General features: G+C 37.7%; 1 protein-coding gene across 6 annotated transcripts in view; it reads left to right on the plus strand.

Annotated features, from left to right (window-relative positions):
• The window catches only part of DGKB (diacylglycerol kinase beta), a 703,373-nt gene that overhangs the window by 652,136 nt on the left and 25,145 nt on the right, over positions 1-26,092 (plus strand). For all 6 annotated transcript variants that reach the window (XM_029233668.1, XM_029233663.1, XM_029233664.1 and 3 more), the window contains 2 exons: positions 13,356-13,476; positions 14,553-14,613. In XM_029233668.1, coding sequence (XP_029089501.1) covers positions 13,356-13,476; positions 14,553-14,613 — 182 coding nt within the window. The remainder of the gene's footprint in view (positions 1-13,355; positions 13,477-14,552; positions 14,614-26,092) is intronic.

Consider the following 26,092-nt stretch of genomic DNA (forward strand, 5'->3'; position numbering starts at 1 on the left):
CTACTTACAATCCAGGAAAATGGAGACTTTTATAATTCACTGAACATACCATGTCATTTTAAATGACATTGTGTTTCCATACTCTTTTCTCATCCTGGAAGAGCTTCACTTAACCCAGCATCAGAAAACTAAAATTTACCATCAATATCATCAGTCCAGAAAGACTTCCCCTAAACTTCTCCTATCCAAATTCTCCCCACCCCAGCTACCATCCGTAGAATTAAACACTCAGCATTTTTGTCAGTGTATACATAGAATATGTGTCTATTGTAGCACTAAGTATACTACGTTACAGTTTTTTGTTTTTGTTGTTGTTTTTTTTTTTTTTTTACTCTTTTTATCCTTTCTCTTAAGGATACTAACCTGTTTGAAGTTAGGAACTGTAACATCTTTCACATCAGTCTCAGTTGCTTTCCACAGTACCTGGGAAATATTGATCTACTGAGAATCTGTTTGGTATTCAGTGTAATTTTGTAGCGTGAAATGAATGGATAAATGAGCAATGAATGTTAGTTATTCTGAAACAATATGTATGATATAACAAAATACAGAGATGAACTTTAAACCAGGAAAATAAAAATTCTTGCCAAAATTCCTAATCAGGATGGAACAAAATGAGATCATCGGAAATTCATAATAGCTATGTAAAAATTGGGACTACTTTTATGAGTAGTGGGGGGGGAATCATAATTGGACTAAAATATTGATAATGATTATGCTCAACAGTTAGGAGCTCTCATATAGTCCATTAGGCAATGAGATGACCAAAGTGAAAAGTGACATGTGTCATTTTTTAACTGCTTGGTCTTGCACTCCAGGTCCATTTTTAACTGCTAGGTCTTGCACTCCAGGTCCACCTTATGTAAATCTTTGTTACTGTGTTTGCTGCCTCACAGTGTGGGTTGAGTGTCAAAAGGGTCATAAAGATAGAGTGTTTTTATAACATTTAGCAGCAGGTTGGTGACATAAAAGAAAGCATTACAGAAGAGGTGTTATTAAACTGAACCTTAAAGGACTAACAGAGTTTACGTTAGAGAGGAAAAAGCTTTCCTTAATATTGAGGAGTAGAGTAGTAGCAATGGGACCTATTTTAGGGAACAGAAAAATAGTAGTTTGAACAAGGTGTGAAAATTTGCATAGAGGAACATTGGAAATCAAGTTAAGATTATGGCTAGCTGAATGCCAAGGTTCTTGCACTTTAGTGAATACAAATCAATGAAATGTGTCAGGGAAGGAGAATGATACCACCAGAGTACACTGAGGAGGGTGAATCGGGCAATGCTAAGAACCGGAAGTCATGACACTCAGGTGCCATTCAGTTGTAAGTGAGGGAAACCCAATTCAACTGGCTAAATAACACTACCGAATGTAAAGTAGTTAGGGGCTTCCCTGGTGGCACAGTGGTTGAGAGTCCGCCTGCCGATGCAGGGGACGCGGGTTCGTGCCCCGGTCCGGGAGGATCCCACGTGCCGCGGAGTGGCTGGGCCCGTGAGCCATGGCCGCTGAGCCTGCGCGTCCAGAGCCTGTGCTCCGCAACGGGAGAGGCCACAACAGTGAGAGCCCCGCGTACCGCAATAGTTAGCTAGTGGGAAACAGCAGCATAGCACAGGGAGATCATCTCGGTGCTTTGTGATGACCTAGAGGGGTGGGATAGGGAGGATGGGAGGGAGGCTCAAGACGGAGGGGATATGGGGACATGTGTATGCATATGGCTGATTCGCTTTGATGTACAACAGAAACTAACACAGTATTGTGAAGCAATTATACTCCAATAGAGATCTGTTAAAGAAAAAAAAAAACTAGACTGTTATTTTAAATGTTTGAAATGATTTTGAAAGATACAAAGTGTATATATTTGGTCATATAGAAAAAAAAAACATCACTGGCAAGGTTCAGGAATGGCTGAATCTAAGTGCTCAAACAATTTATTAACCAGAATGGCTCCTCCCAGGTAGTAGCAAGTTGCCCTCTAGGAGCTCCAGACCTATGTTCATTTTTGAACCTACACTGAAATGTGAACTTCTGCTTTCCAAAGATTGTATTCAGTCTTTATTTATGTTTTGCTCACCCACTGTATCCTTAGCACCTAGCTTAGCAACTGATATGTATGATTTTAATTTTTCTCTGATATTTTTTGTTTTGACATTTTTGTTTTTGTTATTCCTGAGATTATAATAAGCATGTGGTAAATAACAAATGTCTTATTTTCTAATATTCTACCCAGAGATCTAAAATATCGTATACTTTTTTGTATACTTTGCCATCACTACCACTTTTATTTCAAAACTCATAAAGAGTAACAGTTAAGTTATTGTATTAACTTAATAGAGTAATAAAGATATTCTTTACAGTAGACTGCCCCTAGCCCAGTTATGGTACAGCTTTGTTCTACATACCAGTTCAATCCCACTGAATTTTTGGTTCTATGTGTCTTGCACCAGAAACACCGGGGCATCATCTCTTCATCCTCATTCCTTGTGGAAATAACACGAGTCTGGGTTTTACTTCTGCCCCTGGGTTGACAGTGAGCCCGATCCTATCCCAAGAAGCCTGCAGAATTTTGACCTAGTTTCTCTATCCCCCTTTGACTCTAAGCTGGAAATGCTCTTTGCTTCACCTTTTGGAAACTGAGGTTCAGGGGGCTGACAGCAGTGTTGTGGGTAATAAAGTCTTGGGTCTCTGACTCCAGAAATTCATGTTTCCTGCCAGACTTTCCCAAATTGTGGAAAGCTAACATGTTAGCTTTCAAGAAAGGTAAACTTCTTGTCAGTGATATACATTCCGTAATGAAGAGTTCTCCTCTCACGTGGGTTCTCTCTAGACACCTGCTCTTTAATTCTTCCTTATTATTCTCATTCCTTGGCTTCAGAAATTTCTTCTTTTTATTGATGATCATTGCAGAACAGAGTCTTTTTACTTGCAACTTAAATTAACATTCCATTATGAATCTGTTTAGTCCCAAATGCTAGTTTTATTGAATCCTTTGCTAAAAGAAAAAAAAAATAAGGAAAGAACTGAATATCTGAGTACAGCTCTGAGATTCTACCAAATAATTCAACTCTTTGACCTGATCCCCACATACTTCAAGCCCAAGAGTATGAATTTGTCAGTCCAGAATGAGTCCCTAGGCTCATTTCCCTTGCATACATGGGTCTGTTTCACACCTACTGACCTTAGTTAGGTAGCCTACATCAGAGAGAAGTTGAAAATCCTTTTGTAACGTTTGCTCAGTAATATGTATGTACCTTTCCACTGGATGGGTGCATACCTACCAACTTGTCCAACAGAAGCCACTAGTAGGTATTCTTTGAAATGTGAATCTCAGCTATACAAATACTATTTGAGGAATAGAACTTTCTAATAATATTTTTCCAGTGAAATTGATACTCATTCTGCATTTTTACCCAACTAAGAGGAAAAAAATGAATAGGAAGGTTCTGCACAGGAGCTTTAAACTATCGGGTAAAAGTGGCGATCGGTCCAAACACATTAAAATTCTATTTTCCTTTCCAAGTGTTTGCTGCAGATGACCCCCACTGATCTTAAATATATTTCTGTATCTGTAACTGAATAGAGGTTTTCCGTACAGCATGTTCTAATGGCACTCTGGCCTTTAGCCAACAAGGCACTGAATAAGACTATTTTTAAAATACAGAAACTGGGAACAGCTGCAGCAATCAAATTTGATAAAAACAGAGAGGAACTTTGCTTTTTTTTTTATGATTTGTCCAAGTTTAGACTTCTTTCATAGAACTGCTTTTGTTCAGTTGTATGAAGGGCTACAAGACCAATACAGTGAAGCCCTTTTAAATAAATAACTTTTAAAAGTATACTACTAAATAGAATAAATTTTCTTTGTACCAAGAGTATCAACACAGTAGTACTTTAAACTATTTTGTAAAAAGGATATATCTCTTATATGAGGAGGTAGGAGAAGAATGAATTATATTCGTAAATTTTGTACTATGAAAGAGGTTTTGGCTTCCACTACCCCCAAAGGCACTCCTTGAAAGGGGAGATAAAGTCCTGAGTTTCTCAGTTTGGAAATCTGAAAGTTTACATTTGAACTTCTCTTACGTTCTCAAGTGTTGTTAGGGATGAACATACTTTGAATGTTCCATTTCTGCTTTTCATGTTACTATTAGTCATGAATGTTGTTGCTGTATTTCCTAAAAGATGAATTAGTATCAGTGTAGTTCTTGTATAAAGATAAAATGACATGCTTTTTAAAATGTAAAGAAAAACTTTTTCACAGAGACCTTTTGTACTTATTTGAATCCCTCAACATGTCTACAAACAAGGGCTTATTCTTTATTTTTTTAAAATTCAAGCTCTTTGGAAACTTGTCAGTACATGATTAATAAGCTTCATGAGGTGAATAGACACTGAAAATCTCCTACACAGTAGTAGGTTACAAGTTCTCTCTTCTAAGTGATTTCATGTGTGGAATGGATTTCTCTGCTAACTTTGTAATTGACATGACAAAGGATATTGAATTTCTTATAAGTATTTACAAATGGGATTAATTTAAAAAGGCCATCCAAATACTTATGTCAACATTAATTCAATTTAGTAATCCAAGATGTAATATAATTCTTCTTCTGTAGCTATAAAGTCATGAAACAGAATTCTCTTACAGCATAAGAAAGAAAAGAGGGAGGATATGTACAAAACAGAAGAATTCAGGTGTGTTTAAATCTATACTAACTTGTTAACCGGTAGCCTGTTAAAGATGTTGGCCCATCTGTCTATAATCTACCATAAGCCTAAAAGAGTGAAAAGCCAAATGAAGCAGTGTCTTCTCTGACTTGAATGAGTCAAGAAGCATTCATCGGGCTTCCCTGGTGGCGCAGTGGTTGAGAGTCCGCCTGCCGATGCAGGGGACACGGGTTCGTGCCCCGATCCGCGAAGATCCTACATAACGCGGAGCGGCTGGGCCCGTGAGCCATAGCCACTGAGCCTGCGCGTTCGGAGCCTGTGCTCCGCAATGGGAGAGGCCACAACAGTGAGAGGCCCAAGTACCGCAAAATAAATAAATACATAAATAAAAAAGAAGCGTTCGTCTTTTTTTTTTTTTCCGTTCGTTCATCTTTAAGTGGCGAGGCAATGACTATGTCAAGTGTGTTGTTAGTGCCTGAGGCCATCACAGTTCCTGTCTCAGTCCTGCCTTCGTGCCCTGTCCACAGTTGTGGCGATTGGGGTGGAGTCCTTGCTCCTGCAAAACATTAAAACTCCTTAAACCCACACCGTTCTCATCAGAAACTGGGACTCCTGTTGTGCAGAGCCTTGAACTCAGCAGGTTTTCAAGGGCTCTCTGGCAGGACACCAGATTTCAGGATATAATCCTGTATTTTAACCGCTGTCAAAAAGTTCCAAAGAAGATTTGGATTTCATTCTATCTAGTTATGTAGCCTCCTTTCTGAAGACAGACTGCCAGAAGAGTAGGATTTACTTCTGACCAGCAGTGCTTTTATGCAAATGGCCTGAGAAAGCACAGTAACCCCAATGTATTAGAGTTCCTCAGTCTCTTGCTAGGGGTATAATATTTATATGTTACCAGGTATAATTGGATATCCAAACCAGCTCTTTTATACAGGACGATTTTTAGTATAAATCACTATTCTTCACAATTATATTTTGTCTTTAATTTATAGCCTTAAGTTTATAAATTAGTTCAAATGTATTACCATGATTTAAAAATTTTACCTTTTCACAAGTGTGTTTCATATTTTGTTGAAATTAAAATAAGGCGACAGTAAATCTATACTATTATATTCTGTAATACATTTCAATAAAAAACTGGTATGCATAGTGCTTCTGGAAATTGAATATAACGATCACATACATAGCCATATGTAAAATAATATTGGCACTACCCTCTACTAAATTGGATTTTAAGTTGTTTTTTAATTGTTGGAACTGCTTAATTCTTTTTTTTTTAAAGATGGTAGCCAATTCTTTTTTTTTTTTAATTTTATTTATTTATTGGCTGCGTTGGGTCTTCGTTGCTGCGCGCGGGCTTTCTCTAGTTGTGACGAGCGGGGGGCACCCTTCGTCGCAATGCATGGGCTTCTCATTGCAGTGGCTTCTCCTGCTGCAGAGCATGGGCTCCAGGCGCGCAGGCTTCAGCAGTTGCAGCGCATGGGATCAGTAGTTGTGGTTCGCGGGCTCCCGAGCGCAGGCTCAGCAGTTGTGGCGCATGGGCCTAGTTGCTCCACGGCATGTGGGATCCTCCCAGACCAGGGCTCAAACCTGTGTCCCCTGCATTGGCAGGCAGATTCCTAACCACTGCACCACCAGGGAAGCCCTGCAACTGCTTAATTCTTAGGAGAGTAAGGATTGGTGGTGACTTTAGCCCCTTAGCAGGCATCAGTGTTATGATGCAGGATGCCCCTCCAGAAGTTAACTCAGAATTTGCTGACATCAGCCTTCATACATGGGCACTCGCTTTGTTTAGTGATGGCACTAATATGAGGAGACACATGAAGTAGCTTGGTTTATGGAAGAGGGCAAGGGAGGCATGGTGCTGTGAAAACATCCCCTCACACACTAATGGCTCATTCACACAGAAAACAAGCGACAGCCTTCACTCCCTCCACCAAGCTTAACGAGAACAAACTGACTCAAGATCCCAGAAGCAGCAGTGTTCAGATTCACTGCTAGCTTGTGCTCATAAACTCTCTGCTTACATTTACTGGTAATCCACGTTGCCAGTTGTAATAGACTGCTGTGGGAAGTCTTTAAGCTGGCTCTTTATGGCCTTGTGAATGAAATGCGTACGATTTCTTGGGTTGTGTGTCCTGAGGTGAAGGTCATCTTTCAAGTATGCCATAACAAAGTGATTGCAGGCCCTGAACTACTTTGGTCACAATAGAGAGGTGTTGACAGTATGCCACACTATGATTTCTGGTCTTTACTTTTTTTTTGGATCCATTTAGGGAAGTTCAGAATTTTAGAATGAAAATACACGAAGTTATAGTCAGCTCTAGCTGGTTGTTTTTAAAAAACAGATGGCTTTAAAAGAGATGATGAAATCTATTCTTTAAAAGTCATTTTTAAAGTCAGGCATGTGATTCCACTGTATATATATATTTATGTATATACCTTAATTCCTTATTTTTTCAGATTTCAGCAAAGAATGGGATATTTCGCACTGCTAGATTTTCATAACTCTCTTTAATCCATTTGTGTACTACATGCTAAACTTTTTCGTTTTTGTTTTCTGACTACTTTGGATAGAAGTCCTTTCAAAAAGTATTTTGTGTTTCTCAGCCTTCTTATAGACTCTTCAGAGTATAATTCACACACATGACCTGGAGTAGCATTGTGAATGAGAGTTTTATACTGTATTGTAATTTGGTGGCAGCATCTGAAATGATTTACTGATGGGATTATTAATGGTACCATTTTAAGGTATCACATATTTCTTTGTAGTATTTTTTCTTTCAATTACTGATAACATTTAATTGGTTAGTTCTTACTGTGGTCAATATGTACAATAACATGGATTTTGGAGTCAAGAAACCTAGCTGGAAAACCAGGTTTTCAACTATGTGTGAAGACTTGAACTGATAACATAGTTTCCTCATCAATAAAATGGGGAGAATAATACCAGCGTCAAGGAATTATTGGGAGTCTTAAATGGAAAAAATGCCTGTAAATCCCTTAGAAGAGAGCCTGCTCATAGTAGGCGTACCATATATATAATCTCCATTTTCTTGATAGACCTGTAATTGTATAGTAGGTTCCCTGAGGTGCTAAAATTTTGCTTTAAATATACTTGTACTGTGAAACACAGAGTTCATATTAATACATTTTTGCTTAGCTCTGTCCACTCGGGCCCTTTGCTAATTGCATTTTCTAATTTTTGGAGGTAGGGGAAAATAGCTATTTATGTTCATGGGGAGTACATCTAAATTAAGAATCAATGGGCAGGGCTTCCCTGGTGGCGCAGTGTTTGGGAGCCTGGCTGCCAATGCAGGGGACACGGGTTCGAGCCCTGGTCCGGGAAGATCGTGGAGCAGCTGGGCCCGTGAGCCGCAGCTGCTGGTCCTGCACTCTAGAGCCAGAGAGCCGTAGCTGCTGAAGCCCGCACGCCTAGAGCCCGTGCTCTGCAGCAAGAGAAGCCACCGCAATGAGATGCCCGCACACCACAACAAAGAGTAGTCCCCGCTCGCCGCAGCTAGAGAAAGCCTGCACCCAGCAACAGAGACCCAATGCAGCCAAAAATAAATAAATAAATTTATTAAAAAAAAAAAAAAATCAACGGGCAATAGATGGACATGTTAGAAAAGAATCCTTGAAGCATTTGCTTTGATGGAGGAATTTCATACATCCCTTGGCTTTTTAAAAGTTTATTCTGGATCCTCAGGCATGTTTCAAATGTCTGCTAGATAAAACGAGCATCACTGGAAGGCATATAATCTACCCACAATCAGAAGGTACAACTCTATAGCTAGCTTCGTCTAGCCCTGGCCAAATAAGGACTTAATTGTTGGTGATACAATTAGCAGTTTAGGTGATGACAAAATGTCCTTGCTGAGTCAATGAGTGTGCCCCAGGACATAGCTGCCCCCTGTGTTGCAGCATGTTGCTGGACACCATGCATGAAGGAGTATGTCCTGCCCTGCCTCCACCCCATTCCTCTCCCTTCAGTACACACTATATTCAACGAAATGCCAAAATGCTACAACCCACATTCAGTCTGTGTTCGTAATGCATCCTCTTCTGTTCCCTACATATGGCAGTCTGAAACAATTACATAATGAGACATATTATCAGGGTATAACTGTCAAAAATGAAGAGCCTAAGCTATGAATAAATATTATCCATTTATTAGCTGTTCTGCTCCTGTGTTCTCAAATCTATACCGCACCCCTGACTTTCAGATTTTACGTTTCATACCCCTGATTCCTTGTGTAACGCTAATGCAGCACTTACAATGTTCAGGAAAAGATATACAAAGTCATAAGGCAAATTAAACTCTAAAGTAGAGTTTCTTATCATTTTTGAATTATAGTCCTTTTTGCCAGTCTGGTGAAATCTACTGACTCTCAGAGTAATGTTTTTAAATTCACAAAAAAATATGCAGGATTACAAAGGAAATCAATTATATTGAAATGTTAAGATTTTGATTTAGTAATATATGTGCTTCTTTTAAAAATATTTTTATTGGAGTATAGTTGATTTACAGTGGTACACAGCAAAGTGAATCAGTTATACATATACATATATCCACTCTTTTTTAGATTCTTTTCCCATATTAATAAATTACCTTTAGAAATCTAGGAGGGGCTCAATAATTATTAAGGTGTCAGTAAAGATTAGTATAAATAGAATTTTGAAATATTGCAACAACTGTAATGTGATATGGAAATATCTATGATATCTGTCAGTGACAAAGTCAGAGATATTTCTACTACGACTATGGTTTCTTGCCTAAATTTATAATTGAAAGAAGTGCTTAATTTCAATTACATGTTAGTGAAAAAGTTACATTCTTCTGCATTCAGAGTCACTGACCCGTGTTAAGAATCTTACTGTACTATATGCCAGTTTTGCTTATTTCATTAAGTTTCTTCCCTCTGAAGTACCTCTTCTAGACTCTCTATTTTAAATATGAAAATACCAAATTTGGCAGATTCTGTTGCCTCTGTTGTACCCCTGGAGCAATTTGGAAAGATATGCTAACTCTTTCAGGAACGTACTATTTTTCCCCTTCAGAAGTATATCTCATATCATTAATTGATCAAAAGCACTATCTTCCTTGGAATAGACACACTTCCCAATATCAGGTCAGGCTTTCTCAGTGCTCAGCGGATGACTCCCCCAGGGGGAGCTCTCACCTGCATCTCCTGGCCCAGATGCAACTTCTGCCTTCCTACCTATGATTCTACTTTCACACGCAAGAAAGCCAAGCAGATGCAATGACTGAGCATAATGCTGAATGTGAAGCTGCTCTAGTTTCTTTTGTAACCGAGTTATTTAGAAACTCTGGTATTACATGATTGATAACAAACTCATTATAAGAAACCTCACAGTACATGAGTGTGGTGAGATGCCATGGTTGAGAGCAGCTTTTTTACGCACCAATACACACACTGAGGAATGAGTGCTCGGACATTATGTCTTTCAGGCCACTCACTGTGATGCCATTAGGATTTATAGTGGCAGAACTAAAGTGAAAAACTCAGTGGCCCAAAATAGTTAATGTTTTCTTAAGCAGAGTTTGGCACTTTCTCTCTAAAGGTCCAAATAATAAATATTGCAGGTTTTCTGGGCCATGTGATTCTGCTGCAGCCACTCTCTTCCACCATTGTAGTGTGAAAGCAGACATAGACAAAACCTAAACGAATGAGTGGCTGTGTCCCAATAAAAACTAATTTGTGAATGGTGACATTTGAATTTAATGTATCTTCAGATGTCACAATATGTCATTTAATTTTTTTTTTCCACTTGTAAACATGTAAAAACCATTCTTGCAAGCCATACAAAAACAGGCAGTGGTCTGGATTCGGTTCATGGGCTGTAGTTCACTACTCCTACTTTTAAGTATGAAAACAATAGCCAGGTAGCAGACCAATTAAGGAGGTGAACCTGGTTGGTTATGACATCCCAAGGGACCTGCACTTAAAGTAAATTTTAGCTAGAATGTGACGTGAGGAAGTCTTTGATGTTTCTAGATGGTACCACATGTAGAAACAGAATTCAAAATTATATAGAAATTATCTTTGTCTGAAGTCAGTCAGGACCCTGACCTCAAAGACAGTATGTAAGAGGCAGCAGTTGTACACAGACGTTGCAGGCTCCTGTATAAAAAAATGTAGAAGTGTTTATGGGCGTGTTTATGCCGCACAAATTAGAATTTCTTTTTTTTCTGAACACTTAATTAGAAGGAATATGGTATTTATTTACTTTGACCAGAGCTAGTAAATAGACCACCATTTCTCTACAGTTCTTTGTGTTAGCAAGAACATGAAAGTTTGAAAGCCTAGGTCTTCTAAATCTGTAAGAAATGTCTTCATTACCAATTATTAATGGTAGAATTGATTTTCATGGCATTTTTGCAGGGAGAAAAACAAAGACAAATTAAAAGAAAGAAAAAAATCAGAAGGAGGGTGGTAGACAGTAGCAATATGGTGTGGGTGTAGACAATCCCTGTGATTCATGGAGGAGTTAGGGCTTATACAGATTAACTCTCTTGTGAGAAAGTATTTCATTTCTTGTAGAATAGTTTCCATCAACCAGATCCTTACAGAAATCAGCATAACATTTCACCTATTTAAGAATCAAGCAGTGGAAAATATGTAATACTAAATATGAACTTCACTTTTGTGGTGGTTGTTGTTTTATAAATATCACCAGACACACATCTGGGGTTTTAGTGCTTGCCACAGTGCAGTTTGCTGGTTGACATGTATCTAAAAAATGCGTATATTAACACCCAGGCTATAGAGCCAAGCACATTTTAGTGCCGGCTACAGCTGAAAGAATATGTTTCCATTCCTTGTCCATCTGTTCTTGGCAACATAAATTTAAACTAGAAACACAGAATAAGTTTCATGAGAAGTAAGTCTAAATAGGGTTTAGAACAGCAAGGTGAATGTTCTCGGTTATTAGGACTTGTTAACATTTGATCTGGTAGCTGAATGATTGTGTCCACGTGAAGAAATCTCATGCTGCAGCTAGAGCTTAAAGTTTAAAAAATAATAGTTTTTTTTAAGTCAGTTCTCTTCAAAAAAAATACAGTGGATTGGTTACACTTTTTGTTTTCAGGGCCTATATAAAATTTGCCAAAGATCATGGGCCTAGCAAACTTTGAGATTTCAAAGTGCTATTCACCACACATTTGAACAACGCTGAAAATATATCATTTATTTCTCTCAACTTCGTGCTCAAATGGATTCATTAGTGGGGAATGAGGGCTTTCTGTACAAAATGGAGTACATACAACACACACATGCTGGTTTTTCTTCAAGTCCACCCTCAGCTACGACTAGCTATTATCTGTATAATCATCATGCCCTACCCTGTGCCACTCTATGCCACCCCCTCCAGCTTTTGTTGCTACTAAAACAATATTAAACAATTTATTGACATTTGAAAATACATGGGATTACATGAAAATATCAGTATAGAAAAGGATCATATATGTGCATCTAGAATTTTACCTTCAAATCAAGGGTTCAGGTGTCCTGAGCCAGATAAGTAAGCGAAGGGGCTGTGTGCTGAGACCGCACTCTGTCGGCTTTTACTGACGTGAGTACTTCCTCTGCTTTCCCACTGAGTGAAAGTCTTCAGGTTGAAAAGGGACTTTGGAGCTCACACAGAACACTCTCACTCCCTAAATGAGAAATATTTCTATAAGTTTTAAAAGTCTCTCTCTTTGGTACGGCTCATTTATCAAATACAGCATTGTGGTTAGGCCTCAGAGTGATTGGATTCAAATTTTGGCTCTGTCACTTCCTATGTATGTTAATACGAATAAATTAACTTCTCTAATTTTTAGCTTCTCTATCTGTAAATTCTAATAATCATATTTGTCTTAAACTGGTTTTGCGGGGGGAGCCAGTAAGGTGATATACAGAGAGTGACTAATCCAGTGACAGGTACTTAGGAAACAGTCGACAAGCAATATGTAATACTATTAGCCTCTTTTTACTGTCCTCTGGTAAAAAAAAAAAAAAAAAAAAAAAAAATTATGATTGTATTGTGCTAATTATCAAACCTACTCCCAAGTAGAATTTGGTAGCACATTCCTTATCATAAAAAAAAAAAAATTTCTTTTTTTCAAATTCAAGAAAAACTTGACATCCTGCTCAAGTTTACCTATGACTTTGGACGATTCATTCAATGATTTAGGGCCTCAAGTCTTATCTTTAAATTGAGAAACTTTAATTCCATGATCTCTAAGGTCTTTTTTTCGAGTAATTTAACAAAATCATGTTTGACAGCATATCCTCATACTTTATTTATAGTATTGAAATGTGTATTTGCTGCCAAATGTCTGATGTGGGATGTAAAATGTTCCATATATACATGTGGAATAACGTTAAGTTTGTTGATGTTAAAAACTACTGGTATATTTTTTGGCATTATTTGGCTCAGAATCCATTCTTCCCGTTTTGTTTTAGAATAAGCTGACAGCACATCTTTTCCCACAGCACCTCAGGGTCTGGTTAAACTGAGAGTTTCAAAAGTAGGCCATCTTTTCGTTACTTTTAGTAGAGTATCCAAGACAGAGAAGCTTTCTTTGTGAAGTAGCTTTCATTTTTCATTTCCATAACATCTAATGACATGAAATTGTGCACATATGCATATGCACTGTAATTTACAAGGTTTCTGTTTTCTTTCAGATCTGAGTGATCAGCTGCTGGAGGTGGTTGGCTTGGAAGGAGCTATGGAGATGGGGCAAATATACACAGGACTGAAAAGTGCTGGGCGGCGGCTGGCTCAGTGCTCCTCTGTGGTCATCAGGTAGCTCTTTCTCTATAATTGAGAAAGGAGGTTGACATGGCATAACTACAAATTAATTAAAACCATACAAGTCTCTGATAACCATGTTTGTTTTATCTGTGCCTCAAGTTATCAGTGATTAATGCTGATATATTTCAAAATAATGAAAATGACAGTATTTACAAAGTTTTGGTTCACTGTTACTTACCATGTCCATTGGAATTTGATTCTCTTTTGTTGAGACCGTGGATACAATTCTAACATACAAATTCTACCCCCTCTAATCTGGCTCACACTCAGTTTAATTTACTGAAGCATCAAAGCATCTACTAGGCAAATTACCCAATGGAAACACTGTTGACGCACCATTAACTTACATTCTTTCATGGACTAAAGTCTGCCATTGCTTCTATAAATTAAATAATGGATTATTATAAAGTAAGATTTTATATGTGTATTACATTTAAATCTTTACAAAAAACATTTTTTCAAAATTTTACCTGTAGAGAAAAGGTCTATTTTTACCCTAACGTAAAACCACAGATTATAGCACAGATATAATTGGTGTTATATATATGAAAGTGTTGATACTGGAAAATCTGAGATGTCAAACACTTTTCCTCCACATTTACAATGTGGGTTTGCATGAAAACAAGGGAGGCCCTTTTGGCTGTAGGAATTCTGATTGTGGCATTAAACATAAACACTGCATTTGTCTTTTGGCATCCAGAATTTTTGTTTATATCACGACAGTTACCAGGAAACTCTTAACATTCCTGTAACTAAGACACCTTTCATGGTATTCATTAATAGTGAAGAGTTGAAGTTCCAGGACTTCCCTGGTGGTCCAGTGGTTAAGACTCTGAGCTTCCAGTGCAGGGGGTGCGGGTTTGATCCCTGGTTGGGAAACTAAGATCCCACATGCCACGTGGTGTGGCAAAAAAAAAAGTTGAAGTTCCTTTCAAAGAGGTAACTTGAGTGCAGAGCCCAGTTATTACCATATTTGCATTCCCTGGTCTCATAATTTTTTATGGGACATATAGTCTGTTGTATCAAGTATTTCCATGTTAAACTGAAAATGAAATATTTTTCCCCAGGACTAGCAAGTCTCTGCCAATGCAGATCGATGGGGAACCATGGATGCAGACCCCATGCACCGTGAGTACAGAGTAATTAAAATGCTGTCACTTTCAATTTTGCTTCCCAGATACTATATATTCCCATAACTAACTAATCACATACTCCTATAAGTAAATAATCACAATACCTAAGCTTTGGACCTATCACCCAGTACCGTTTTTTGTTTTTTTTGTGGTTTTTTTTGGCAATGATTAGCATTTGAATGTTTGTGTTAGTGAAAGTATAATCTTTGGATACCGTAGATCAATTTTAAACTCTGGAACTAAGCAAAATTGTTAAAGTTTCTCTTAACCTTTCTTGTACTTATTTCAGAACACCTTATAAGAAAAATATTTATGGGATCGTCAAACATAATTCTCCCTGAATTTATTACCCATCTGTTCTTCTGCCTCCATTTGGGGATTTGAGGTCTTCCTCCTCTATAAAAAAATGACCATTGTAGTTGTTCTCTGCATAATGAGATATTATTTCACTCAGACATTTAGATCTCCCTAAATTTCATTTGTATAGTGAACATTTTATTACATTTCAGTAATATGCTGGGCACTTCTCTTGGCACTAAGAATAGAAACCTGATCAATAATATACGTCATGATCAATAATAAAACATAGGAATAATAGAACGTGGAATAGAATGTATTCAATAATATAATTGTCCTCAAGGAACTTACATTCTGATAATAGGAGATTAAATAAATTAATAAATATAAACAAACAGACGCATAATAAATATAACTTTTGATTGCTAGCGTTATGAAAAATGACAAAGAGGAACTGGGTGGAGTACGAAGAGTACTACTTTTTTTTTTTTTTTTTTTTTTGCGGTACGCGGGCCTCTCCCTGTTGTGGCCTCTCCCGTTGCGGAGCACAGGCTCCGGACGCGCAGGCTCAGCGGCATGGCTCACGGGCCCACGTGGGGTCTTCCCGGACTGGGGCACGAACCCGTGTCCCCTGCATCGGCAGGCGGACTCTCAACCACTGCGCCACCAGGGAAGCCCAAAGAGTACTACTTTAGACAAGTGAGTCTGGGAGGCCTTTTTGAAAGAAGGGTCAAAAGCTCAGTATGTTAAACAGTAAGAAGGATGATGGAACGACAGTTTTTAGAGGTAGGGTGAGAGTGTAAGAGGTAAAGTAGAAAAGATGGGCAGGGGACAGATCAAGTAGAAAAAATGATGGTAAAGCATTAGCATCTGATTCTAACTGCAGTAGGAAACTATTGAAAGATTTTTAAGCATCATCTGATTTACATGTTTAAAATTTACCTTAGCTGCTGTGTGGAGAATGGATTGTACTGAGTAGCAGCTGGGAGACAGGGTTTATCAGAGTGGTCTGGGCTTCGGCAGCAGTAGGGGCCAGGAAGTGGATGGATTTGAGCTACACTGTGGAGGTGAAACAGGGAGAATTTGTCAATGAGTTCCCTTTGTGATGAGGGATTGGAATGAGGGAAAGGGATGAATGGAGGGTAGCTGTTATCTGTGAATGAAGGTACCACTTACTCCATGGTTAAAACTGGGGGGAGGGGGGAAGTGTTTAGGGAGTGACAAGATTTTTTTTTTTTTAATTTTTTTTTAGAGGTAGGTAGGTCTTAATCTTAGATTAATACAAGCATTGTGCTAAGTGCTGGTGTTAACATGGTTACAGGTGTAACATGGTTACAGTTGGGGGTTTTTGGAGAAATAATTGACATACAACATTATATTAGTATTCATTAAGTATTCACACAAACTCTAAATAACGGATATCACCATTTTTCAGATGGAGAAAACTGAGTCATTAGGAGGTCAGATAACTTACTCAAGGTCAGGTATGTAGCACATAATGGAACTCAAACCCAGGACTCTGATTACAGCCCGTTCTCTTAACCACTAGTTAGCTACCAATTTCAAAGAGCACAGCTTAGCATATAACATGAGAGTCTTAATTTTTACCTTTCTGTTGGTTTTACTCTGAAGCGTTTGGCTCAGTCTTTGTGTACAGCACATAAATATGACTTTTTGTTTACTCCTGGTATATTCCTTTAGCTAATTGAACCCTAAGTTTGTGAAATCCATTAATTATGTAATAATAATGTAAGACAAACTTGTCAAAAAATCTTTCGAAAATGACTACTTCCTATGCTTACTGCTATCTCTGTACTTGGTTCCAAATATCCTTTAAAAAAATTCCTGTTCCTCCTTTTACTAGCATGTATATATTTACATCTTGTTTTTCTTCACTCTCCCAGTGACACTTCTGAGTTCACGTGTACACTCACATGGATATTAAAGGTCTTGTTATTGTTGTTTCCAGTGGTGGTGATGATGTGCTGATGGTAAAGATTAGGATGATGGTGCTAGGGGTAACATCACGATGGTGATGGTGGAAAAAGTGGTGAAACTTATGGTGACGGTAGTTCTGATGATGCTGGTGGTGGTGGTGATGGTGGTGATGGTGGTAATGATGAACTGGTAGAGTTGCTATCACTGATGGTGGTGGTGGTGATTGTGGTCATGATGCAGGATGGTAGTGGCAGTGGTAGTAGCAGTATTCTTGTCTTAATGAAAGGTCACTTTTCTTCAGCCTGGGTCACAAAAGAATAAATGAAAGCCAGTGAAACAGAACACCTTCCATGAGTACTTTGCATTCCTTTGGACTCTTCTCAGGGAGAAGGGAAATTTAGTCCCTGTGCCATGTTTTAAATCAAGAAGGATTAATGGCAATAAAAATACCTAACATTTATTAAGCTTTTAGTTTGTGCCAGATAGTTTGAGACACTTGACCTGTATTGACAAATTTAATTCTCACAGAAGTCCTATAATAAGCTTCATTTTGTGGATAAAGCAACTGAGGCAGACGAAGGTTAAATAGTTTGCCTGATTCCACCCAGATAGTAAGTGGCAGAGTAGAACTTGAAACGCATGTAGCCTGGCTCCACTGTCTGCACTCTTCATGGCTACTCCCCACCCTGGATCTCCACCTGAGAAGGCCCCAGGCCATCCCCTGTGACCCTCCACTCCAGAGTATGACCTTTGATAAATCACTTACTGCCTCTCCCTAGCTTTAAAAAGTCTTTATCTATTAAAATGTAATTAGTGCATTATAATACTTGTAGCTTATTTCACACAAGCTCTTCTAATGACTCTTTTGTTAACTTTTCTCTCAGCGAGTAACAGGATATTCATTTCACCTATTAATTATCATGATCTAAACAATTGTTAAGTTACTAATTTTTATATAACGACTATTTAGTTTTCTCTCCGTGTAAACTCTCTTATTCATTTAAAACATTTATTGCAGTCAACACAGTGGACCAAGAACTGTACTAGACTATGGCTCATTATTGTTATTTCACATTCTGGCCTACTCTTCTTTTCCTAGAACCACATGGAGATCTGAACTTTAAATTTCACTTTAACTAAAGAGAGTATTTAGTATTCATAGAGTTGGTATGGTTGAACTTAAGAGTGTTCATTGCTTCAACTGAATAACACGTTTCTCTTACAGAACATAAAAATGGTAGAATGTTAAAATTCTTCGCTGAATTTAAATATCCATAAGCTGATACTCAATTTATGAAGAAATTGCTCTAGATATAATTTTAGAGCACAGCAGAAGTTCTGCTTTTCTTTAAGTGGAATATATAAAATAGAAAAGCATGTGATGAGTGGGTCTTGATTCTTACATCAGTTAATATTTTTTTAAGAATCGGAGTAGTATAAATTCTGAAGATAGGTGTGTTGATGGTTGCACGACAGTGTGAATGTACTTATGCCATTGAACTGTATACTTAAAAATGGTTAAAATGGTAAATTCTATGTTACATATATTTTATCACAATAAAAAAGTAATTAAAAAAAAAAGATAATATTTACTTACAAATTTCACTAATCCTAAGTTCCAATTACCAGGAAAAACAAAAACCAAAAAGCTTAAAACTGTCTCTTCACATGCTGTAATTATTTTTAGGACCTTTTAAATTATCTCACTATAAAGTAGTCAACAGAAACTTGTTAGATACTCCTTTGTTCACAGTTCTGTAATAGTCACTGAGTTAACAGAGGATGGATTTTAGCCATTTAACAGTTAGCTATGTTAATAAGCATAACAAACTAAAGACGCAATTAATTCTAGAAGACATTGTATTGAAACAGTTCATGAAGAGCCTTTCTTTAGGGTGGACTCCAGAGCCTAACTCTATTCCCCTTCCTATCCTCCTCCCCATTCCTTCCTCCTGACCACTTCAAACCTACTGACTCTGTTGTCCATATGTTCCCACTGTGGGGAGAAAAAAATGAACAGCTTAGGGGGGAGACAAGGAAGAGCAGTAATAGATGGGAGGTCAGACACTCGGTCAGATTTCATTTTGTATCTGCACACCCAGCCCTCCCACCCCAATTTATTCTGAGTGATGGGTGTCTAGTAAAGTTTCATTAAGTGAGGAGTGACCATGCTAAGCCTCAAATTCAGTGTAACCAAAATGAACGCATCATGTACCTCCTTCCGTCTCCTCCCCATCTACCATATAATGACTTTTTCTTACAATTCCAAAATTCCTGCTCCTCCCTTTACCATATTGAGTTAGTGGAGCCCAGTGTTTCCTAAGCTAGAAATCTGAGAGTCATCCTGTACTTCTCTCCATACCCTAAAATTCACTAACTGTGCCCACTTGATAATATGGCATATTTCTGGACTCTCTTCTTTTCATCCCTACCACCATTGTCCTAGATTTGGCCCATTTCATTTCTCCTCGCTCTCAGCAATAGCCACATCAATCTTTCCCCATCCCCATTTTTTTTTCTATTTAGATCCATCCTTCACTTTTCTACCAAAACGATCACTAGAAAATGCTAATCTCACCACGACACTCTTCCAATTAGAACGTTTAATTACTTTCTATCTGATAAAATATAGTTTGAATCGGGCTTCCTGTTTCACTGCTATCGTCGCTTACTTCTTTTTCATATTTTCATATACTTTCCTCTTACCCAAATAAACCTTTCTTCTTCTTTAGTTGAGTTACACAACTCATCTTTTGAGACTCATTTCATGCTGCCACTCCTCCATAAATTCTGTTTTGAATATCACCCCTCCCTTCACTCTGTCCCGTCCGTGACCCCAACTAGTCTAAAAGCGCAGCCCCAGTGCTTCATAGCTTTATCAAAGAACTAACTACGTTAAATTGAAGTTATCGGCTTTTCTGACTAGCTTCTGGGTAGACGTAAGCTTATTAAGGTCAGGCACTATGATTTTAGTCATCCCTGTACCTGCAGAGCATAGCACTGTGCCTCACACATCATTAGGCTGCCAACACCATGTGCATTTTGAATTCGTGAGTTTCTTAAGTAATTCTTGGGGTAGTATAATAATTTTAAAAACTGCTTTCTACTAAATCTTTCACTGAACATAATGTAGGTTGGCTAGCAATTCATTCACATATTTTTCATATATACATACATGTAAAAGTTATTTTGAGTTATCTTTATTCATTACATTCGCAAAGCAAAGAATTTTGAATGTATCGAAGAAGAAATACTTTCTCAACCTTAAAAGATGTAATCTTTCTGTTTCCTGAAATAGGACGATTAAACTTTTACACATTGTATAGGCTACATTCTGTTAATACACTGAAATATTAATAGTCATGTACTAGTTATTACTTGTGTTACTTTTATGAAAAGTAATGCCAAACAGGTTGTAATGCAATATCACTCTGGCTGCTTTGTCTATGATTAAGTCAGAAAGGATTCCTGAAACTTTCTTCCACGTGGTAGAGAATGGGAGGGACGTCACAAACAGATCATAAGCTAAATGGTGAAATGACCACAGGTAAAATATGAAAGTGATAGCTGAAGTCAAGGCAACTTCTGGAAGGCATTTACATGTGTTTTGGTCTCTCTTTGCCTGTTTTAAATACCTTCCTTGGTATAATGCTTCTCAGGACTCTGACCCACTTGCCCAGTCTCAGCCTCTAGTATTAAATACCTTCAACACTCAACTCAGCCCTGAGCTGGTAATTAGCCAATCCCCGCCAAGCCTGGTAGTCTTACTGCTTTAAGTGTGATCCCTAGTATTCTTGGAACAGATACTTGGTCATTTAGTGCCCTAAGAGCCACTGCCTCCTTCAGTCCCCATTTCCACTGAGTGGACCATTCTATAAGATGCTGCTTTCTGACTTGCATGCCACTTTGCTTCTCTGGCTCTAGCTTCTAGTTGATTCACACATCGGCTAGTTGCCTAGCCTTTGCTCGTACCCTCTCTTAGGAAGGCTGGATCTTTTTCCCATGGCCCTAGACACTGCAGTTACTTGGAGTTTATCTTCATTTTGACACTCGTTTTTGCAAAGAGAATATATTCAGCACAGCTTTAAAATGTAAGCTCTTTAAAAAGAGGAACAGTGTTTCAGGGCCTATTAAATTTTTTCTTATGTGTTTGTTGTAATTATTTAAAATAATCATAATTTTAAAGTGTTATTGAATCTTAACTCATTTCCTGAAATACAATTTAATCTCAGGACATTAAGATAGAAAATAAACATTTTATAAATGTAATATTTTCCAGTCCCAGGAATTTAGTGATATGTAGATGAAGGCTAATAGAATTTACAAAACACTGAGATGTCGTTGAGATGTTTGGAAGAAACCATGGGAATAATGCTTAACAGTATTTAGCATCATTTATGATATACCAGTTTCTGTTCTGTATATTCATATTGATTTTTATTTAATCCTCAAAACAACCCTAAGAAGTCAGTAAAGTTATTATAACTCCCATATCATAAATTTAAAAAAAAAACAACCCTGAAGCAGATAAGCCAAGCAACTTGACCAAGGCCACACAGTTAGAGGTAGTCAGTGGGCTCTAATGCCTTTTCCCTTAATTATGATGTTTTGTTGCATCACTCAGTGGCTTGTATTAGTAATCAGTTATAACTCTATCATTTATAAGAGAATTCAGTTCTTTTTCACCTTATTTACATTTTTTCTCTTTACTTAATACATTATTTTTTGCTTCCCAGTATAGCCAAAGCCATCCATCACATTGCCAGAATTACTGCTGAACAACATAACTATGATCATCCAACTCCCTGATCTCAAAGTTCATTGCCTCCTCATTCCACACAGCGTAGAGTTCAATATCCTTGTCATGGCATTAAATCATTCTCCCAAGGCTTCCATCAGCCAGCCATGCTTCATAGGGACCACTTTCCAAAGGCTTTCTACTCATACTGCTTAATTATGTACCTGCAATCTCCATCCCCTATTTTGTGGTTTAGAAATAGACACATTTTTCTGGCCTTCAAGCAGGCTCCCAGGAAATCTGTGGTTTCTTCCAGCAGTTCTGTAGGACCCATGGTTTGCATTTCTTTCATTTAATCTTACCTACAGTTTATTATTTTGCCTGAATCAATTATCCTGTGCTGTTGGGATATATATATATATTTTTATAAGTTACTTCAAAATCTTTCTGGAAAGTGATGGGATATAAATACATATATACTAAAAATAAAATAAAATCCCTTCCTTCAATGCCAAACTTAGCGACAATTTCCTCATGAAACCTTTTAACTCCCCATCTGTCTGAAATAACTGCCTGATCCTTTATACTCCTGTGACTCTGTTAATATCTTCTTAATGCCATCCCAATGCACAGCTTTGTATTTCAGCAATGCACGTATGTGTCCAGCTCTTCTGACTTAATTGTAAACATTTTATGATTTCATCCTTAATTTCTCATCATACCTCACATAGTGTCTTTTACATAATACGGTTTCAGATGAGAAGTCCACATGTGAATCCTTGCTCTGCAATAGGTAATGCATCATTTTTCTCAGGCTGCTTTCAGGAATGTTTCCCCTTGTCTTTAATTTTCAGTACTTTGATTTTGTTGAGTGGGCATGGATTTCTTTAAGCTTATTCTGTTTTAGTTTCTCTGAACTTCATGAATCTGTAGGTTTATGTCTTTTGCCCAATTGGGAAGTTTTCAGCCATTATTTCTTCAAATACTGATTTAAGCACCACAGTCTTTCTCCTTTCCTTCTAAACTCTGATGACATGTTTTAGATATTTCTGTAGTATCCCAATATCTGAGTCTCAGTTAATTTTTTCTTTCCTCTTTATTCTTTCTATTGCTCATATTGGATAATATCTATTCATCTATATTCAAGCTCACTGACTTTTTCCTCTCTTATCTCCATGCTGTTCTTGAGCCCATGCAGTTAACTTTTATTTTGGTCGTTGAGTTTTTCTGTTGTAAAATTTTCAGTTGGTTCCTTTTTTTTTTTTTTTTCATATCCTCTATTTCTCAGCTGGCAGTCTCTATCTTACCTTTCATTTCAAGAGTGTGTGCCATTACTTCTTGGAGCATGGTTATAGTTGCTGCTGTAAATTTCTTGTCTGGTAATTCCAACACTTTTATCATCTCAGAGGTTGCGTCACTGGCTGTCTTTCCCCTTGGGAGTTCTTGAGATTTTCCTGGATCATCATATATTGAAAAATGTTGGATTGTATCCTAACAATGATACAATCATGTTATTAGACTCTAGGTGTTGTTTAATTCTTGTGGGGAATATTGATTTGTTATTGTTGTTGCTATTTTAGCAGGTAACTGACCCAGTTAGGTTCAGGCCACAAATCCGGGTCTGCTGCCTGTGAGCTGTGGTTCTAATGTCAGTTCAATTTTCAAAGTTTTTGCAGTGTTATTTAGATTTATCCTACATGTACAAGATCCACAGGCTTATCTGGAACCTGGGTGGTGGTCTATCCCCTAATTCAGTTCTCTACATTGTCAGTATGCTTCATAAGGTCAAATCTGTGCATACACTGCTCAGGGGCAAACTCAGGAGATCACATAACAACTTTAAGAGATAGTCTTTTTGAGGCCCTCTCCACTGTAGGATCTCCCTGATGTTTTTTGACTCCCGGGGCTCCTCTGACTAGAAATAGAAGGTTTTCATTTCTCTGAACTGCCATGTACTTCTTCATATAGTATCTGCTTCCAGGGCCCTGTGGTAAGGGGATGAAGAGAGAAAAAAATCAGCAGGTATTTGCCCATGCTTTTGGGACTATAGTTTCACTGACCAGAGAGAAGGGCTTTCCTTCAGTGGAATTGTAGGCACCTGCCACTGCTATGGAGTTGCCAGGGGACTGGGATGGAGAGATTGGGGTGGCAGGGGGAGGGGGAGAAGTGACACAAGATACTTCTCTCACCCTCTCTGACCTCTCCCTGTATGTCCTTCATTTCCTACCCCAGAAACACAGGGCTTTTCTTGGAGCTCTCCATCTGTACTTGATGTACAGTTCCAGGTTTTGAGCTGCCTTTAATTCCAGACTGGGGAATATGAGAAGGGAGAAAAATCAGAAAGGTCATCACTGGCTCAGTGGCACTTCATGCTCTGGTTTCCTTCCCCAATCTACGTGCTGTCATTTGCTTTTCACCAATCCTCAGTTAGCTGCTCCGTGCATTCTGTGCAGGGTTTGTAGTTGCCTTCAGTGGGAGAGACAGGGTAGCACGTGCTCACTTCTTCTTGACTAGAACTGAAAACACCACCACTCTTCTTAGATTTTGTATATGGCCATTTTGAGATCTGCATGAATAGTCCCCATCAGATTGGTATATTATTAGCCGGAAGTACTTATCTGCCAACTTACAGATTTCACAGTACAGTCCCCATTTACATATATTTTACAGAAATTCTAAATAAGTCTGAGAAGTGCTCTAAACCTTGAATTATAAATCTTATCCATTTTGAGAAAACTTCATTAATTTTTTCCCATTTTTATGTCCTGCATTTAGGCAGTTGAGACTACACTTACCTTGTTATTTGAGTGAAAATAATTGACCAAAAAGGCAGAGATTCTCTACTCACCTATAAAGATAAAGTTAAGTTTTATGTATTTCTCTAGGCAGTAATGATGTGGATGACCACATGAGATTTTTTTTAGATTACTTTGTCTGTAGGCAAACATTTTAAGAGTATTGCAAGTGAGTTATGTGATTATATGGGAGGCTTTTAGACTGTGGAGGTGAGGTTAGGTGAATGTTCAAGGTCATGAAGCAAAGAGTTATAAAACTGGGACTGTTTCTAACTTGTTTTTCTACTCCCAAACCTGTCATCAGTTCATTAGGCTTATTTGCCTAAGGATAAAAAGTTGAGAGAGAAGAAAATACAAGGTCTCTGAAATTTTCTGTGATGCATAGTAGTGAGTGTAAAACAGGCAGAGGCAGTGAGACTTTCTCTGGCAGCTCTAACCACAGCAAACCAAACATAGGGCACTTACAGTTGAGAAGCAAATTAAGCAATTTTCAGAAAGAGATTGTTTTAACAGCCCTTTCAACTCACTTGTAAAGCTGAATATCATGAAAATTCTTTCTGCTTGGGAATACCATTTGAATGAGAATTTCACATGATATTATATTAGGAAGTACAAGGATATCAGACAGATTACTTGTTTCCATAGTTTGTATGCTTACATCTCGCTTGATTACTAAAGTTACAATAAATACTTTTAAAGGCAAATTGTGGCTAGAACAATGTTTCCTGAAAAGAAGCTACTGAATCCTAAATATAAACAGAACGTTAAAAGATTTATGGGGAGAATGGGGCAAATTTGAGAAGTAGGAAAACAGCTAGAATTTGCTTATCTTTATGGCAGGTGGGTCTCCTTATATCTACTACCTGGATTAACTGATCACAGACCTGGGAATAGAAAACAGGTTAGAAATTACAAAGCCTTACCACTCTTTAATTATAGAATCTCAACCATTTTATTACAACTTCTGTATGTCAGCTTTTTATTTGAAACCCATTCTAGGTTTTAATATTTTAGAAGTTAGTTTGAGCAACCTGGCATCCACAACTAAAATGGTCCACTTCTTTAGCCCATTAGCAGCAATGCAAAGTAGTCTGAGGTTAAAAATATTTTTCACTCCTTGAAAACAGTGTTTTATGGGATTTGTATATGAAGGGGAGGAAAAAACTGCTTAGTCATAATACTGTGCAAAATAACTAGATCCCAATGGGTAGAAAACAGAAATAAAGGCCAGAATCCAGTGTCTCATATATGTTGTATCAGTGACCTCTGGACTTCAGAGAATTACTTAATCTTGGAACTATTTCCTCATTCCTAAAACCAGCTACCTACAAATCACAAGAGAGTGTTGAAGGGTTGTTGAAAATTACTTTGCATCACATTTATCAACACTAAGGAAGTATTAATTATTTTGTGGTGTATATTAAGTATTGTTATATTTTATAATGCACCTGAATTTTCTTCTTTTTCATTGTTTGGACTAACTTTCTTGTTATCCTGAATCATACAGGAAAAAAATAGTTAAACTCATGTTATTTTATGTTGGGATAATATATGACATCTATGTGAGATTTAGCCAAAGTACTATAGAAAATGTAGCAGTGACTTTTACTGTTTTCCTATAATCACAGATAAACTCATACTGGAAAAAGATATCATTTCCCGATAATATTTAACATCTTTAGTAATTATCTAAAAGGAAAATTATA

The sequence above is a fragment of the Monodon monoceros genome, unplaced genomic scaffold (genome assembly GCF_005190385.1).
Source record: "Monodon monoceros isolate NGI ecotype Baffin Bay Population unplaced genomic scaffold, NGI_Narwhal_1 Super_Scaffold_2, whole genome shotgun sequence".
Classification (NCBI taxonomy): Eukaryota; Metazoa; Chordata; class Mammalia; order Artiodactyla; family Monodontidae; genus Monodon; species Monodon monoceros.